The following is a 19,981-nucleotide window of genomic DNA, read 5'->3' as shown; positions in this document are numbered from 1 at the left end:
CTTTCGCGTCATACGTCCCACCCGTCACCCAAATGTCCCGGTGCACCTTCAGCAAGTCCACCTTTCAAGTATTTTTCCGGCGGAACGCACGAGGCGCGATAAGCACCGGAAGCTTTTTCCCCGACTCGGAGATTTTGGGTGAAATAAAAATTTTCAGTAATGGCAAAATAGAGCAACCGTGATTATCATGGTCAGGCTGTGAAAGCGGCTGTTTAGTAACTCAAAGTGAAAAAGTTGACGAATACTAATCGTACACTGCTATGTTCAGTTAGAGAATAAAGTCTGGTTATTTTTGTTCTATTGTGTTACATAGTCGATTTTGTATATGGGCAGGTGCATAAAATTGAAAATAAAAAAATCTGGAAAGACGGCTGGTCGATCTGTACATTTATACTTTCGGAGTTTTTACGGTGCAGTAAAAGTGTGTTAACAGAGCGGTGCCTGCATTGCAGATGGCGGCGGATAGTGCAACGTATGGGCTGAAAAAAGTCCAAGTAATGGCCACGCAGTTACAATAGATTCAATTTTCACCCCAGTAAACTTTATTCAACGATGAAACTTTCGAGCCGCTGTTAAACGCGTCACTTCTATTTCTCATCGAGGGTTGGTTGGGCGTTAAAAAGGATCGCTCGAAACGTTTGAGATGAAAATTACTGAATCAATGGGTTAATGGAATCTCGCTTTCGTTACCCCCGTTTCATCTCCCGATCTTTGAAACGTGCCGGCAAACCTTCCGGCTTGGTGAACTTCTCTTTAGCTTGGAATTCAGGGGAGCGAGGCAGCGTCGCGGTCGTTCTTGGTGTCAGAATTTGCGCGAGGATATCGGTGACCATGCAGGAAACAGGAAGAAGGGTATTGATCCAGTGGATTTCGAATTTCATGACACGTTCGATGAACACGCTTTTCAAATTGCCCACCACCATCGGTGCTATGGTCAAGTGGACGGAGTAAATCTACTCTGTCCCCCTGTTCGCGTCATTGGGCGAACTCAATGTGCCTGATTGACAGTGGACACTCGCTGTCACCCTCGTCGTAAGCCGTAAAACGGCGGGCAATGTGACCGTCTCCAAGGCAACGCGACGTCCTTCCGTCGATCTCATCTCAACCTCTCAGCGAGAGAAGAGAGACCGAGGGATAGAGGAAGAGAAAGAGAGACGGCCAAAGGTATAGTGGCTCGTTGTCGATCTAACATAAGTAGTCGAGCGAGCGAGACGTCCGTCGTTACGTTTGGGCCACTATTGGCTTGATTCGCATCAGGGAATAAATTGATCTAACGATATGCAATTCATCTCGCTACGAGATGCTCACTCGTCAGATCTCACTCACCCTGCAAAGTTTAGAGTTCCGCGTTAATATTCATTCCGAAAAATCGAATCGAATTACCGGATGACCGATGACGTACGTTTGTTCTCGCTGGCGAAACGCCGGTTATGGTAGTATAATTGAGTGGACGCGCAGCAATCTTCATCTTGGTCGTTGGACGAAAATTTTCATGCGGAGGGCTCAGATCTGCGTAATTTAGGTGGCTACGGGTAACGAAACAACCAGCTCCGCTCGTGACCAATGACCAGGACAAATTGTGGCAACCGCGAAATGGAATGGTGTCGGTGTGGGAGGGTAGGTAGCTGGGACAGAGATACCTTATAGCTGGTACCTTGGTGGTTACACGCGTCACGGGGGTGTTATTAATGAAGCATGGAGATGTTCGGGATGTTATACGGTCAGGATTTATGGCCAGCTTGGCCGGCGTCCCGTTTTCTCCAAATGTCAGCCGAGTTCCTCCGACCCCTGCCCCTCGACCCGGTTGTCCGTTGTCACGGCGAAAATGTGCTTGTCAAATTGGACTATCGGCAAACAGACGGAACGCATCAGCGATACGTTAACCACGATTATCCGTTATTCCGCCTGACAAGATCGGTTCGTGTTTGTACGCGAGGCATACTGGGAGAGCCGAGTGCCGGGCGCGAAATTTGTACGAAACCTCTCTTCTGCACTGAATAAAAAACAGAACTGTTCGCGCGTGATATTTTCGTTGCGAAAAACTCGTATATCCCTATCTATATAGCTCCGAAATCGGGGTGCGTGAACGACGACGAAATTACCCAGTCGACAGAAATCTGACCGGTAGGATTCCCTGGATCAGCAAAAATTCTCTGTCCCTCAATAAAATTTCTCTCTCCTCCTCAACCATTTCAGCAGAAGCCGGTTCCGAGGTCATGCGGATTACACGCGACATTCATTCACGTATAGAATATTTTTTTGCGTGCGAAATGCCAATGGTCGGTATTTCAAATTCACTATTTCTCTGCTCGTTGACGGTCTTTTTCACTTATGATAATAATCCCAGTGCCGAGAAGTGTAGGGTACATTCATCGCAAGGTTTGATATCAGTCCAGCATCGCCTTGGGTCGTGTTGCTCTGGGTGAAATACGACCGGGTTGACTCATTCCGGAAGATGCAGACATATATCTATTATCTGGCCTTATCGTTTGGGTCTAAATTGATCACTGGGTCTAACCCTTATCGGTTAATTAATATCCGGTACTTTCTGCTCTGCCCTGTTCTCTCCCCGCGTTCCTGTGTGATCCTGCACAGTGCTCAATTCTCAGAGATGGAGGATACAGGGAAGTAGGGATCGATTTACTGGAACGAGGAGAGTCATCATTGGAATATGAGAAGGGATTATTGCAAACGGCGTATTTGGGGTTCGTCAAATCCATTTAACGAACGGGCATATACCACTATTAATTGGAGATTTATGTGTTTCCGAAAGAAAAGGAACAAAGGACCACTTCCACGGGCGTACAACTCGACCTCGAGATTGTGTTCAGTTGAGGTGAAAATTCTTTTCCGGGTAACGTTTGTTCTCGGTGGGCATTGTCGATTATCCCTGTAACCCAAATGAAGTCAGTGTCCACGGCTTGTAATGAATGCTCCGAGCTGGGTCATTGGGTCGCCATCCTGACAGAGTACTTTTGGAAGCCGAAGCGTATCCTGCTATCCTTCTTTTAAATCTCCAGGATCTACTTTTTTTATTTCTCTCTCTCCCTCTCTCTCTCTCTCTCTCTCTCTCTCTCTCTCTCTCTCTCTTCCTATCTCTTTTCCTCTTTTCCTCCCTTTTTTTGTTTTTTGCTTCACTTTACCCTTTCCGCTCTCACTCTATCTCCCTTATCACCTTTTCCATACACTTCCTCCGTCAGATACGCTTTGGCCAGCTGGATGAACCAGTCTTAAAAAGAGATCAAATCAGCGAGTCAGCCGGTTTCGTCGCTGTTTCCAAGAGTAAGCGATTTTTATATCGATAACGAGGTGAGGTTGAACTAGATCAAATCAATACAGAATAAAATTCGTGGGAGACATGGTTAAAAGAATATTTTTCTTACATCAGTCCACAGTCGATGCGATAGATGAAATCTGTATTTAAACCCGTGGAGGTTGGTTTCGCGATGTTGTTTGTATATCCTTATTCACTTCATTGATTTTTTCTCTAAACTTCCCACTAGTGCAGTACGTGGAATAACTAATACTTGGAAGAGTTTTAATTTTTTTTTTCTTGGATTACAGTTGGCGTTAAATTATACAAAGTTTTTGAAGTTGAAGTTTATTTTCTTTATCTATCAGCTTTCATAGTTCGTTTTTTAATGGTATCAGATCTTCAAAATATTACATTATATTACTCTCTACAGTCCATGGAATTGATTAGACGCTGTAATATTAGAAGCAAACTTTAGAATTCGTGGAAGAGTTCTGAACTGGAATTTGTCGTGGGTACAAAGTATTCAAAACTCACTTGCGCGAAGATGAGTACACATAGAGTTGAGTATATTTTCACACAAAATGAGGACAGACTAACGCGTGAAGGGTGAAACTATTTCGGTCGTACTCAGGCCCTTAAAGTCACCCTCGGCAGCGGAAAACAGACCATTAATTTTTAGAACGTGAGCTTCGGAGTCTGCGCTCATTCCTAAATTACCCTCAAAGAGCTGATAGCCGTGACGTATTAATTACAGTTTAAAGCCGACCCCGGTGGACCAAGGCTTGTAGATTTAGTGCTCGGAGATAAGGGGTGACTGAGTCGGCGTTTCAAGCTTTTCCTCCTTCCAACTAGTCCTCACACTCCTCTTCAATCTCTAAAGGGCCTCTGCAAAATCCGAATCGTTTATTCTCCGAGACGAACGGCGCTTATTCGAAAACTCAATGAACCCTCGGAGCTTTAATTACACCCTCAAATGGTCCTTGAATTCGAGATCCGCGGTCAGGGGTGGAGAAGGATGAGCACGAGTATTAAGACACTTCCTTTCGCAACTAAGATCTCGTTCTTCTCTATCTATTTTCCTGAATATTGACGGTAATTCTGTGAAACTCGGTCCTGTTGTCCCTAAGGATAATCCGGAAGCTATTGAATTCAAGTTCAAGTATTCGGAAACCTCTCACTCAATGCCATTCTGCATTCCTTCAAAAATTTCCAATTTTAGTAATTTTGGTCGGTTCTTTCTGGGCGAGTTCAGTGTATTTCATGTCTTGTTAGAATTAGAATGTAAAAATATGATTTACTTTTTCGTTCGCCGTCTGAGGTTTATCTATTTTGGGAATATTTGAGTTTACTTGTAGGCGTGACGTGAACGTTGGAAGGATAGTAATCTAGGGATTTGTGCGCTTAACGATAAGACGATTCAGCAGTGCGTGATTACTATGCTGTTTAGTCTTGTCGGTAGGAAAAAAACTTAATTCGTATAATAAGATGCGAATGAAATCTCTGAAATTTTCGTAATGCTGAACTTCATTTAAAATATTTTACAGGAGCTGATTGCGAGTTGCAAAGCTTTCAAAAGCTTTTTCCCTGGAATTAGGATTCCATAAAAGGAGATCATTAGAATTTGTAAAATTTCGCAAACAGAGGACAAACAATAGAATTAAGATTCGATGATACCTTTATGAGATTTTTCTCTGTGTTTAAAAAAAAAAATAAAAAATCCCACGCGTGGTGACAATTTGGGATTTGATACTCCAATATATATTTTATACTTTGTGGTATCATGGGGACGTGCTGAGTTGAGTCGATATTGCCTATTTTTTTCTTTTTCTTTTTATAAACCGATACATCATCGCAGCCAGTCTGTCATAGCTGCGCGGATTGAGATTTGATATTCGTTCGCGGATGAGGTTTTCACGATTCGTATAGTCCTATTCAATACCTTTTTGGGCTTTAGGAGATCATACATCGAAACTTCCCAATACTATTGTCGGATTGAGTATCCGAAACGAAAAACAATTTTTCCAGCGATAGTACTAGAAATTCGTGTAACACGAGTTTCACACACCAAAGGCTGAGATTATCTGCTACAAGAATGATCTTGCAGACAAGTTAAAAGGCAAAGCTTGCGCTTCTGTTATGAAAGTACAAGCAGGTGGATTTCTCGGAAGTGGAAAAGTAGATCTCCGGTCTAAATATATTGCACAATCCATACCTACGCCAGGGCCGTGATTTTTCCAGCTGACTCGGTATAGGCTTATTTTACATCAATGTCGCTGGAATGAGAGTCGGCTGGAGCAGTTGAATCGCGTAACCATTCATTGTCAAAAAAGAAAAACTATCGAATCGACGAGAGGATCGGTTGATTATTCGTGTAACACGGTAACGTGCCGTTGTTTAGCCAGACAAGGTGCTGGTTCTGCTCCCCTCTGTAACTCAACTCAATAGCGTCACTCGACCTCTCCAAACCGTTTACTGTGAAGTTGAATCCAACTTGAAACGAAGAAGGACCCATTGTTGGTTCAAGATTATGCTTGTTTAGATAAAGCCAGTAACTGAGTCGGATAAACGTAGCGTATCGAGTAAAAGGTGAAGGGAACGAGCTGCTGGTTCAACACATTGTTAGCGTGCAACCGAACTCCCGGTCACTATGCTTACCGCTAACCGCTGACCGCGAGCGTTGACCAAGGACCTTGACGTTTAATTGGAAAGTGCTAATGAATACACAGTTTAGCGCAGGGGCTCTGGGCATGGATAACCTTTTATCGAAACAAGCCTTTTCCAACGTTCGAGCTTGTACGAATTTTACGTCATCGTGGCCGTTACAGTCCGTTTCTAATTAACAGTCTACAAAATGCCGGTTGGTTAAGCGTTGGATTGAAAATTAGCTGCGTAAATGTGCTTGATTCGTATCAGGTTTTCAGCATTCATCGTATCTATATTTTTATAAGTACTCACGTTTGCCGGGACCCTGCTACGGTGATGACGTCACGTCAACAGGGCAATATAAAAACGACGTTTTGCTGAAAAAAAGAATCGGGCTCTTCAATACTGATTAGAACGTCTAATTAACTCATCTAAAGATCACTTATGTTAGTGGTTACGCTATAACTCGTGGCTGGGTTTTCGACATGGTACTCCTGTATTATACGCGTCTCGACTTGAAAATTTTCGAGAGCTCAAGTTTTACCTTCAAGCGTGTTCCACCATAATTGGCTTAAAGTATTTCGACAACCAATTGTTGAAGATTACAATTTTACAATTCTTGGTTCCAAGAACCTGCAGTTGTTATCCCCAGAAACCTTATTATTCGACTGTCGTGGTAACTGTATACCCACCACAACCCATCGTGGACTCTAAGTGCGTTTGTGTAATAGGTATGTGGAGCCAATTAAAAGTTTATTGGATTCATTCGCTACCAATCTATGTATAACCTGTCAGCATAATACTCACTAACATCCGTATAAGAGATGATTTTTCGCAGCCTGCTGCCTTGAAAAAAATCGAACTCGAAATCTCATCTTACATCATCGTTGCAAGGAGGAGAGCCAGAAATTAATTACCGGTTGTCGTTATGCTTCTGTGACTTTTATATATACGAATGAGCAGGTTGACATTATGATGTATTATTCCGCAATCTTACGCACACCGATGACGAAAGGTTACCCAAAAGAAGTAAGAACCCAAGGTAACGGAGCTTTTTAACAGCAGGAGTTTCTAATGTTTATAATAATCAAAAAACGTAACTCAAAATATTCCAATATGTGCCGGGAATTAGAAGTCGGGGGGATCGCTACAGAAGGGTAGAGTATTGAGAAAGGAGAAAAGATCAAGAGAAAGTGAACGATGTCAACAGAATCCAAAACTAACATTATTATTCGATTCGTGTTTCTCCGTTATGCGAATGTACAAGATATAGCTTGCGATGCACAAATCTTAGAAAAACATTTTCGAATATTTCTTACCGAATACCCACGTCGTGAAACGAGACGACGCAGTTTTATTCAACCCTTACAATCAGTATGCAATGGGAAATGGTTCACACAGGTAGTTCTTGGGATTCTTCTAGCAACTTATAATAAACTTACAGAGAAACATTAAATTAGAGCTATGATTCACTACTGCAGAAGTCAGCGTGTCTCACCATTTGCGCATTCAATTAGTTGAGAAGCACCGAAGTTAACTACCACACTTAGTGACGGTGAATAATTCAGCCGCTTCCATCCATTTCCGCAAACATGCTTTTTATACGTAATTGCATTCGCCAATTCATATTTACATATATATATATATATTCCGAGTTATATAGAGTTGGTCTAATTGGAATACAGAAAATAATCAGCTACTGAATGAATTCTTAGTTGGGTTTACGACGTCGTTATTCCTGCACTACATGCGACGATTTGTTATTAAAAGCATGTGTGACTTCTGGAGTTTTCTATTTCTAAGGAATAGAAAAAATTCATTCGGTGCATGACGATTCGCATTGTACCAATTTCAATTCACGAGTTATTTTTGTTATAAATTCCTACATACCTTGTATAAATGAAACCGTGTTATAAAATCATTCGTTTCGTGGACTTGGCTACATCGATGACAGTTAATCGTCTCGCGATAATTTATGCCTTTCAAATGCGTGATCTACACTGATTCAATTTACGTATCTTACGCAGCGTGTATAAATTTTCTCAGATTATCACATTTGTAATTCACGCACGAAATCCAAATCGCTGTAACGGTCGCTCACTTCAGTAGACATTCAAACGATTTAACGGCGTGTAGAGAACGAGCTCAAAGAATTCCGTGCCTTGTGATATTTTGCGATAAACTTGTAACCTTGTTCTTGTCGAGATTGAAAAAATTGCTTGTGAATTGGGAAGCGAACACTGTATTAGGTGCATGATGACAAAAGCCTGTCCGAAACATCCCAATTCTCATGTAACTAACATGTAATTCAATTCACTGATAGTGAATATTCTTGCAGTATAAAATAGAACATTTGCTGTCGTTTGCATTACTGCATGTAGCCGCTGCTTCATCTACGATATCATGTTACATAATACAGTCGCTATACAATTTCTGTAACGTGATTTAAAAGTTGTTCAGAGTACGATTGCGCCGAAACGTCGAATAAAAATCTCCCATGACGTCTTCACACGGATAATGTTAACTATGTTACAGTTTCGAAGTTCGTGTAATCACGCTTTGCTTTGATTTCAGGTTTGCGGTATCAAACGTCCTCGCAGTGTTACTCGTCTCCTCCTTCGCCGGTAAGTTTATACTCAATTAATTCTGATCAAAGTCTTAATCATCTCCGCGGGCATTACACAGTGAAGAAGATTTGCGAGTATACGCGAAGCTGTAAGCTCGCCTGTCAAACGTCAATCGTGCTTTATATAATACTAGCAGACTCGTTACCACGTGAGAAGATAACGCGACGACGCTCTCCTCTCGATCCGGTCAATTCGATAAGGCCCCGCAGCTTTCTCATGTACGATATTGGACGTAAAATCAATATCCACTATGAAAAACGTCGGAAAATTTGTCAGCCATCCCCCGATCCTAACTTTCATATAGCCACTGGCAGAAAAAGAATGGCAAAAAGCAAGCGCCGAGCAGCAGTGGCACGAGGAGAGCGAAGAGCGAAGAGGGGATGGTTCTTCCTTTATCGGTACCCGTTCGACGCGCCTCAATGAATTCGTTCGGGTTTGATTGACATCTTACCGCAGTGTCAAGTCGCATCGTATAACGACTTGGCTAAAATTCGTCGAGTTGACGCGTGAATATGTGCATAGTCACCAGAACAGGGCGACAATTAACTCTTTTGCGTGTGGTAGAAGTAATTCATTTTATTTACGCTGGAGAAATATGTGTCTGCGTTATTCATGTCAATGAAGACTTTTCAAAACCATTCTTTGGCATCTGGATTCATTGCGATGCTTTTAACGCCGGTTCGAAGCATTTACTCAATACAACGTATGACCGGCAGCCTGAAATCCAATCTGGAGTGAGTCGGGGGGATAGAATTATAGTGACAAAGTATTCATTAGAGTAAAAAATGTGTGAATAAATCGTCCAGGGGTCTGAAAGCCTTGTGCGAACGGGTCAAAGTTGGAAGATATCAGGGATATAGACGTGCAAGAAGAATTTTTTTCGATAGGTATAACTGTAACCACCCTTCCACCGGGTTAACGGCTGTTATATAAAAGTGTAAGCAAATATAAGAATATTGATAAATCGATACAGACGCATGGGCACATATTCGATTCTATGCGAGGCTGAAAAACCTCTGAAATTCGTCCTTCCAGTCCTCCATCATTCTCTCCTCACATCTCGTTAGGTGCGTGAAAACGACCAGGTGCTTTTGGCACGTGAGGAATCATGCCATGCCATGAACCCATGGAAAACCTCATTTTCCTATCTATCCTACGCCTCCGGTATCGGACAAGCTTAGGCAAAATGTCTCCTTCGTCACTGCAGTGTCAGGAGAACGAGGTAACGCTTCATTTGATTACGAAACGCCGTCGCGATGCCTATCGGGTATCATGTAAATTGAGATAGTTAAATTTAGACATTTCCCTGGAGACACGTTCGAATAGTTCATGCTCTTCTAATATATGTTAGAGTTACGTATTGCTTTCTTCATTACGTGCTTCCGAGTTATCCGTACAATCCATCAATTTCGCAGCCCATTTTTTTAAAAGATAGAATTAAATTTTTTGCTTTGGTGAAAAAAAGGGAGAGGTTATTTAAAAAAATTTTAAACTCCAGGCTATCCGTTTTGAAAATGTATTATCGCTTTCACAGTCATGAATAACTAATTGGAACCAACTCTCGAGTGCCTATATATACCTATTTATACTCACTGCTTAATACGCAATAATTGCTTTCGGCGTACGGTATAAGGTTATAGGTTAGATATAGGTGTACGAATTTCACAGGTTAATCGAAGCATCCGATATTCATTGATTCGTAAACGTAGAAAACGATCAATTTCAACAATTCGACTTTTTTTCGGGAATAATTCATTCCATGTCACGAGTACTACACTCCTAATTGCATAAATATTTGCCGACACTTCAAGCTTGCGACGGTTACGATTTACGATGTCTGAATTTACGCAAACCAGCTGCGACCCAAGCAGGCAATACGTAATAAAGTATATGACGATGTATCGAATGGCAAGCAACGTTTTTCATTGGTCTGTATTTAAAGGCTTCTTTTTTACGGCTGAACTGAGAAATTCTTTTTAATGCCATGGGTATGAGAATCTGGTCGAGTTACGACATTTTTATTTTGATCCGTCACAAAAAATACTCGTTGAATATCGACTGATTCGATTATGTCTTGCAGCCACTTCGAGAAGGCAAAATAAGACGTTGCAGCTATTTTCTGTGGAATAATGTTAAAACAGTCGGCTGAGGTAGATGGAAGGAAAACTTTGCTGAAAAACACAATTTTATTCGGTAACTCGCCGGTAGAAAATTTTAGGCTGTTTAAGATATCGACGGCAAATTTGAGGTGATCAGATATAAAACGAGCCGGGAAAAAGTTTGCGAACTGGGAGGCTTAATTCTGAATAAAGGTAATGTGCATTTGGAATTTTTCTACAAATCTTCAGTTTTATTCTTTTTTACGTAAAAACTTTTTATTCATTCGCTACGAATTGTTTAGATGAGACACGTTTTATTTGCTCGTTTAAATTCTTTGAATGATTTATTATTTAGTGTATCTTTGCGATTCCCAAATTTTCCAAGTCTAAATGTATCGCCGGTGAAAGATCATACACAACAACTGTTTCATCTCTGTAGTCGTCAAGTTTCACGAGTTTAAGAAAATTTTCAACCCACCCTGAATTACGTTCACTGATTTTGAAAAGGGATAAAATGGTGTAGCAAACACAATCATGATTGTCGTTTAGGAAATAAGGAAAAATGTATCGGCGTTTTGCCTTTCAATAAAAAAATGTATAAATTTCTCGATTCCACGGCGATGTATATCGATGGAATAAATAATTCAGTAGACGAGAAATATAGTCTGATGTGTCTTGTCGGGGAATGACGATAAAGGAAAGCCACGTCCGGATTTTATATGCAAATATAAACACATTTCCCTGATTGACCGGGAGATCTATGTCAAATAACGAATCCAGCAAAGTCTTGGTCGGTTTTTTTCTTCAGCTTTTGCTGCTCCCGATGTTGCCTGGAATTCTTGATACGCTAAAAATGCTACCATTTCACTGAATTCGACGTATTTTTTTCGTCTCTCTTATTCCTATACATTTGCTCACCTCTTCTAAACCCCAACGCGTTTAATATCGGGGAATAAAATTTCTTTAGGTCACTTCCGCTTTATCCATAAATCATGAATACGTATCAATATAGAAGGGAAAATTTTTAAATCTGAAATCTCAGTATTGGCATTGAGCTTATTAAAATTGTCATGTGCAGATGCAAGCAATCCCTGAAGAAATGTTCTTCGTTATGAAGCTAATTTTGATATAGTAGAGTATAAGGTGAGACGACAAAAAAGCTTTTATCAAACTAGATGTTAACTTGAAAATTACTTAACTAGGAGGCTGGGAATACGTGTTCGAAAAATTACAGTCAAAACGGATGGAATAACATTAAATTCAAGAAATTAAATTATAGCTAACAAAGTGGTGAACAAAAATAAACCACCGCACAGAGTATTTTAACGAAAGAAAGTTCACAAACCATCACACTGCCAGATTGAAAAATACACCGCTCTGAGCACACAACTGGCTGTACATAATAAAAAAGCGACAGACAGCAGTTTCGTTCCAGTGTGAAACAAACGTTGAGCCCTCCTCTTCCATCTCGCAAACTCTTGGGAGTGATTTGTCAAATACGTATATATGTACATATATATGTGTACACAAACGTATATAATATACAAAAAGAGGTGCAGATGGGGTTTCTGCGGGATTTTTATATCTTCTTATTTTCTGTCACGTTTAAAGCCTGTCCCATTCACTTGACAAAGTAGGTACACATTTAAAAAGAGTGAAAAACAAAACTGCCATCATTGTTATTTTTTTTCATCACATAATAGTCAGATTTTTGGGTGAGCAAGTGAATGTTTACTTTTAATATTTTCTAACAATAATTTGAAGTTAAAAAAATTTACTTCTTATTCTGAATATTATACAGACTTTATATAAAAGATACCCTCGTCACTTAAGACTACATCAACCGTGTAGCGGCCTGTTCTAGGTACATTTTTTCAATTTTTTAGGTAAAGTTTTACATTACATTACATCAGGACGAGAAGATTTTTGTAACGAAATTCATAACATGGTTTTACTTTAATATATCCATTTTCCTACTGGGCTGTGAATTAGTATCTAATTAGTTCGAGTCTACTTCGTTGTTTTCATCAGTAAAGCGAGGTAGAAGTTTCAAGTAGGTTTAATGCACGATAAGTTACATGTCATTTATATACATACGTGCAGTGTACATGCACACAGTACACACTTCACTTGTGTTATGCTCGTCGAAACACAACTTGTTAATGCCGCTGTTGCAGTTCCACTATCTAGAATAAAAAGACAATTTTCTTTCACCCCATCAATACTCCCTCGTTAGACTGAAGGTATTGAAGCTAAGCTGTTTCCACCACCTTCCACCCCATTCTCAAATCTAATGGGTACACAGCCGTGTTATAACGAGGTTAAAATATGAATACCTTTACACAAGTGGAGTTCTTCCGGAATTCTCAACAGTTTTGTTTATCTAACCTCGCTAGTTTGACTTTTGAAATGGGGTAAATCCAGCCGGGGATCCGTCAGGTTAATTTCGGTTAGGCGAAAGTCACTTCTACCTTTCGCGTGTTCACGCAAAGTTTGAATTACCATCGGCACTACACTATGACGTGACCAGAACACGTCGTGGTCAAAGTACCGAAGGGACTGAAGAGAAAGAAGTCTTCCCGAAAGTAGCAGCTCTATACAAAAGTTTCCGTCGCAGCACGTGCAGGATACGAGTGGTGAGTTCGGACAGAGTCGAGAGCGATGCTCTGATAACGAGCAGTTACTGCGACAATATAAAAGGATTCGTGAAAACATTCTGTCTCTCTCTCTCTCTCTCTCTTTTCCTTCGTTTGTATAGCGGAAGTTGGTCAACTAAAACTGACCTGGTGTCAGTAGAAAATCGAAGTTCTTACTTTTCATGCAGAAGGAACAACGTTCCCGTAAATACATTCCAAAGACTGTCGTTCGTACGCGGACTTCTGGAATGCATTCCATTCCATTTGTACTCAGAGGTTTTCATTATCCGCTGCAAGTCTGTAAGTCAGCCTGTCAGTCCGCCTCGCGGTTCGGAAAATGCTAGGCATTCCGGGTATTGCATGGGAAAGGTCAGAGGTCCCTTTTACTTTTCGGGGAAGTCCTTGGCGAAAACTATTTTAGAACAGCGTCCACAAGGAGCTTTACACCCTCCTTCACATTTTGGCTCAGGGTCCCTCCCTCCTCACGTACTCCCATTGTCCTCCATTCGCCGTTCCTGAAGCATACCGTCTCCTTATTTTCATTCGTATCTCGCGCTCGCGTCACAGACCGTAGTTCTTCGCGACCGTAGGAACATCTCCTTTCACCCCATCGCCGGGCTATTCATGCGTCGAATTCTCGCGCGAGCCCCTATGTAAGTATATATATATATGTGTGTGGGTGTATATATGACTATCGGTTTTCTTTTTTCTGCCTTTTTAACCTTCTTTTCGGGAACGACGAAGCGCCCCGAAACCAGTTCTATCTGTGTGCCACCTCAATATAACTGTTCACATATATCGCGAACCGGAAACGCTTCGGGCAGACGATACTTGAACGACTTTATGCTATGGATGTGGTGGATGTGTGTACATATTCTGGGGAGAAAACATTTCGAAATCCTTTTTGCGCTTTCGGGAACAAATATTTGTCTGCAAACTATCACGCTGCGGACCATTTTTCCAGGTTTTCGTGAATAAAGCAGCGTGTAGGAGAATACAGAGAGGGAGGGAGACTTGGGGAGAGATTTTCTACCCGCTCGCGATGCATTTCGAAGAAATGAAGTAAAAAGGAATAAAGGTGGAAGCCATGCTCAACCTTAATGCAGAAAGTCGTCTGTGCCGAACGAGAGGAGGCCATGCACAGGTTACGTTTCGCGACTTGCGAAATGAAGTTTGGAAAAGTTGCTTCTCTTGGAGGGGCGAGAGAAGAGAAATGGTGGGGGTCTTGCGAACTTCGTTCCCCTTTGTCTTCGGATTTGCTTTGCGCTTTTTGACGGCCTCCCGAAACTTAACACCGGATCGTGGGAGTGTACGGATTCCCCAACAATATACCTTTTATACTCCGTTTAGAGTTTGATGCCGTATTGAAGTGGTACATAATAATACATCTATATACTGTTACGAAGAATCAGCAATGATAATACGAATGATAAAAAAGTTTGTATATCATTCTTTAGATACTCTGCGATTGTTCTTTCTTTCTAGGTATTCGTTTCATGCCGAAGTATACGGTTTAGCGTTTCACTTGACCGTTAAAAGCGAGGTTTTATGTATCTCAAAGAGATGTTCCTGCTCGCTACTTTAGGGCCGCTATAAATTGGATAGAATAATCGGCTGCAAGGGTACATTTTACCGATAATATAACGAGGTAGGGTCGCACTGTTTATGAAAACTGATAAATTATGCCCGCCAAAAAAAAAAAAAAAGAAACAAAAAGACAAGCGAAAATCTTACGACGAATAGACGGGTCCGGATTAGATTTGTAGGAGGACACGTCCCTCACCTTGTGTATACCGTGACGTCTGTCGGCTCCATTGGCAATCACTTCCGCTATCGAGATACTTTCGAAGAACTGCCTCCCTGAAGTCAGCCTTCCGTAAAAGAAGGTCGAGTTATTTGTCAAGACAGAAGAGCGACTGAGAAAGATGGAGGGAAAAAACAAAAAAAATACGAGAGACACATCTTCATTGAATAATACATCAAATTCGATAGCCAAGTCATACATAATTCTGGAAGTTACCGACTACCATATCTTTGTCCCTTCGCTGCTACAAGTGACACTCGATAAGTCACTCGCAGGGTATCGGAAGACGATAGATAAATGAACGGGAAATAACGGTCTGAATCCTTTCGGCTGACTGTGTAATCCTCGACTTTTTCGACGTATTCTTTATCGGCCACCCCGATGCCAGACTTGTATACGATTAGTGAAAGTATTTACTCGATTGTGTCGGACTGGTATGAACAAAGGTACGTATACCTAGCCTCGTCGCGAAGACGGCGTTGCTTACTCGTATTTATCCAGTGCATTCGATATCTGTTACTTTCTTTTTTAAATGCCTTCTTCGCCTCCTGATCGATTCCTGGATTTCTTATACCATCGAGGAGGGAGTGCAAAGGACCGTTTTTTCACACGACCGGGAGGGCTGACGAAGGGAAGATTGTTTTTACCGTGAGGACTAGGGCTGATGACGCGCGGGCTTGCAGAACTCCCTTTCCCTACGGACGGACGGACAAGCTGATTTATCAAATCCGCTTTCCGGCTTTGTTCCCGTCGCTTCGCTTATAAGGATTCGGCGAAATCATGCGGACGTAACAACAAGACCAGTGCCTGACAGACGACCGGGTTGAAAAGATTAAGGGTCTTTTTCCAGGATGAAGCGTTTCACCAATCAATCTACCGTCAAGCTCCAGAGGGTTCTGGATAAAGTAATTAATATTTTCTAATTACTCGGCATCGTCAGTCACTGGCGACACGCTCATCACAAACGATAACCATCTTCGTTTATAAATGTGATTAAACAAAATTTCCAGCCCTCCTGTAAATCGCAATTTTCTTATGTATGTGAGTGATCGTTTGATGCTGAGAATTTCTATGGTTTAAAATGCATTGCAGCTTTCACGTAACCACAAATCATGTAATGTAACTGAGATCACGCAAAAGCTTTTCGTATTCAAAGTAGAATTAATTGATGGACAACGTTTCTACAAGGTACAACGTGCAGGCGTTGGTATGCGTGTGGAGGCGTTGAGGTGATTGATCGAATAATTGATGTCAGAAGTTTAAGTAACAGTAACAACAGAGATAATAAATGATTCATTCAATAAAAAGCAAAGTTAAAGTGTTAGGCGATCAAATATAGTAAGGGTGCAGAAGGCAGAGGTGAAACTAGCTAGCTGTGCATATTACGAAGGCACGGCATAAAAAACTGGTGATAATTATGCGAAAAAAGTGCAGACTCGCCCCCGAGTCGAGGCTAAGGATCGCGTCGTGTCACAAATATCAGATATGTGGAAATTCCAGGCGCGGTCGAACTCTTGACGTTACTTTGACTTACCGATACACAGTAAAGGTATGTTATTGTACAGAAACGGAAATCATACATCATATCATACATCACACATCATACATAGTATTAAAGTTCGAAACCAAAGTTCGGATGTTCAGAAAGTGACGTCACCCAAATTATTTTTTTTCTTGACGTCATCGATCTATAGTAACCGTCACGACCAAAATCAGCCGAATTCCTCAGTCTGGAAACAACCGCGCAGTAGAGCGGACGGATGAGAATCGCGCGCCGCAAATTTCGAGTACCGGGTTCTCTACCTCCTGGATCCTGCGCTCCAGGTCCGCTACCTGGTGAAACTCGACTTCAGGAACGAGCGCTCCGTAGTTTTCGCGCTCCAGGTCCGCTACCTGGTGAAACCTGACTTCTAGGACAAGCGCTCCATAGTTCTGGCTGTCCAGGTCCTTGACCTGATGACTTTTGATCTTCCGAACTAATTTTCAAGTTTACAAGTTTGATTATTGAAAACGTCATGTTTTGCACTATCAAACCAATATGCATACGTCAGATAACATTTCGAATCGGAAAAAAAACCGAATGACCAGGATCAACAGATTGCAATTGGTGAGTGGTTGGCATAGTATACATAGAATACATGAGAATAATTAGAGCTAAAATTGCTGTGCGTAGTGTTTCAAATCTGTTAGGACTTAGGTGATTGTTTTGTGGTATTTTTTGACGAAATTTATTGTCATAAAATCACAATACGTTATAATTACATGCATGTGTAAACGTGATTTTTAGCGTCATATCGAAATAATCTCACGGGCAGATTCGGTTTGCGTCACATGCACAAAGACAGCGTTCATTTTGTGTACTGTGAAGCAAATACCAGAATTTTTTGGGAAGTCATCGTGCCTCAGTCTCCCCTCCAACTATGTCATCTGGTAAAACACTGACAACGAGTAAGCGATCGCACGAGCACAGAAACCAGTTACACCAGGCATCCAACCCCGAGCGAGCTTTAGCGAGCTAGTGTTTTAAAACTAGTAATATTTTAAGAATTTTCATCTTCGCCGGTTAGCTCGTGGTGAATGCCTGCCAGACCACGTATATATTCAGCAGAAATAGAGAAGTGTCACCTGACGAGGATAAATGTAAAAATATTTTTCACGCCAAAAATGGAGGATGTTTTATACTTTCGGTGGCGTAGGCAGAATAACGTGCCAGCAATGTACCCCTGAGCTGCTCGGGTTAGCGTGGGTTAGTATTTCATTGGGCAGAGCGACCTTTATTCAAGCCCCGTGAAGAGTGGGCGACGCGTTATGCTTCGCCTTGTTTCGATACGTACGCACGCACACTCGGGCGTATCTGTCGTGCCCGTGTCTCCTCTGCGTATTACGTATGCATGTGCCATTCGGATATAATATGAATACGGAGGAATCGGTACCAAGCGCGTGTTGGTCGTTCGTCAGATCGCGATAGCATTAGTGGTACATCGGAAAACTGACGAATACCTGCACAGAAGGGATACGAGTTCCGAGAGATCAACAAGAATAAAGAACATGAAGAAAAATAACAAGAATGGAAAGAATCAGGGGATGAGAGGGAAATCGGTGTTTATTCTTCACATGCGAGGGTAAAATATCGGAAGAGTACGATCGGTCTGAACTTGAATTCATCGGATCAGACAAACGATGCTTCGATGATATGCTCGGGGAAAATTTTTCCAAGAAGCTTATGCTGTGTAAGCTTTTTTAACGAAAGATCAACTACGACGTTGTACAGCACACACGGAAAGAGATCGGAACGATATAGAGATCCCTATCTTCAAGAGTTGACTTCATTCGCTGAGGAGGCTTAACTTCGTCTTAGTACATACTTTGATGCTACCTGAGAGCAAATACTTTGCCTCGAGGCGCTACTACTACTTACTCCGGGCTTTGCTCTGAGCTGGCGGTAACTTGTTATCATGGAGCATGATGAAGGTACACTGACCGAGTAATAAAACTACCTTGACATACTCGATTCGCAGAACCTAATATCAGGAACATTTCTCTGTATTTTTATGCAAAGTTTCCTAAACCAATGTTCGCGACTTCAGTTGCGTCTGCAGAATCTTTCCAGCGACGATGGCTGATGATGGAAGAGCCGGTTTTGTCTAGCCGAGCATTATTTTCTTTGAAAGTTCTTCCATTTCCTTCGCGTTGGGTGGTGTGTCTTCGACGGTGGAGAGTTACGGACGTATAGAGGTGATGTAGGAAATACACGAGACACGGTATATCGCGCCACGTAAGACCGCTAGAGTGAATTTTCGTGTTCTTACTTGGCAATACCGAAGTCGAGGCTTTTATAGATTGCTTTCACAATCGATCGGGACATATTCCAACTTGAGCTTTATAATTTGCCGAGCTGTTCGTGAATTGAAATTGAATTTCATTGAAATCTTTTCCAAGGCTTTTCAAAGGCTTGCGTCTCGGCGTTATAACAAATATACACCGAGTAAGAGGATAGCGGGTGTTCGTAATACCTCCAGTTTTTCTCAGCTCCGATGCCTTCCTGTTGTTCCTACATCGACATAGGGGCTAAAAACACATGCAAGAATGCCCTCCTCAAGGAGCCCTTGTAGGAAAAAGTGTCTCATAATAATTCGCCAAGTCCCGAAAGCACTGCCATATTAAATAATATTACATCTGACTTTTATTCAATATTCGGTAGTCTGAGTACCCGCGATTTCCTCCGCGTTACTGCAGCGCGAAAGGCTTATGAAAACACAAAAAGAGAAAAATTAAGAGGGCGTATATAGGTACGATAGAAGGTAAAGGCAAAGCGACTGCTACTTTCTTGTCAAAGCTCTCTGGAACTCGACAGTTCAAAGCCAGCCTTTAACGACTTCAAACTGAATTACTGAACGTCACGTACATGTGACTCTTCGTTCCGTCCTGCAGGCGGACCCAAAGAACCATAATATTCTCACAGGGTATACGAAACGCTTCCTATCCGGGTATAGCTTTCAAAATAACATTGGGCATTCGTTCTAGAACTTTTGAACATTTTATCTTCTCCTCTGTAAGAATGAAAATATTTTTCACCGGAGTTAATGTCACGAGTTTCCCATCAGTTTACTCCGCTGCCAAAGTTAGTTCATTCGAAGTCGGGAGTTATCACGCAGTCAAAATTGTTTAAACGGACCGTTAATCTGGAGGTTGAAATTCGGTCTCTATTCAAGGATTAGGTGCAGAAGGATTCAATGGCATATTTCAAAGTTGGAGTGTTTTAGACTAGTCTTCCAAGATTTTGAATGTCTTGAATTGACTTCTTGATGACGTAATTTCACCACAAACGTTGGATAGTTCTGTCAGTTATAATCACGCAAAAGTTTGAATTTCGAAACTGTTACCTTTCGCCTTTGCAGAATGCAAGCAATTATACA

General features: G+C 41.5%; 1 protein-coding gene across 1 annotated transcript in view; it reads left to right on the top strand.

The window, feature by feature from the left end:
* Positions 1-19,981, top strand: part of LOC124299919 (cadherin-87A) — a 163,944-nt gene that overhangs the window by 59,465 nt on the left and 84,498 nt on the right. Inside the window, exon 3 of the mRNA XM_046753364.1 lies at positions 8,474-8,523. Coding sequence (XP_046609320.1) covers positions 8,474-8,523 — 50 coding nt within the window. The remainder of the gene's footprint in view (positions 1-8,473; positions 8,524-19,981) is intronic.

This window comes from Neodiprion virginianus, chromosome 3 (genome assembly GCF_021901495.1).
Source record: "Neodiprion virginianus isolate iyNeoVirg1 chromosome 3, iyNeoVirg1.1, whole genome shotgun sequence".
NCBI lineage: Eukaryota > Metazoa > Arthropoda > Insecta > Hymenoptera > Diprionidae > Neodiprion > Neodiprion virginianus.
This window is presented reverse-complemented; position numbering and strand designations above follow the sequence as displayed.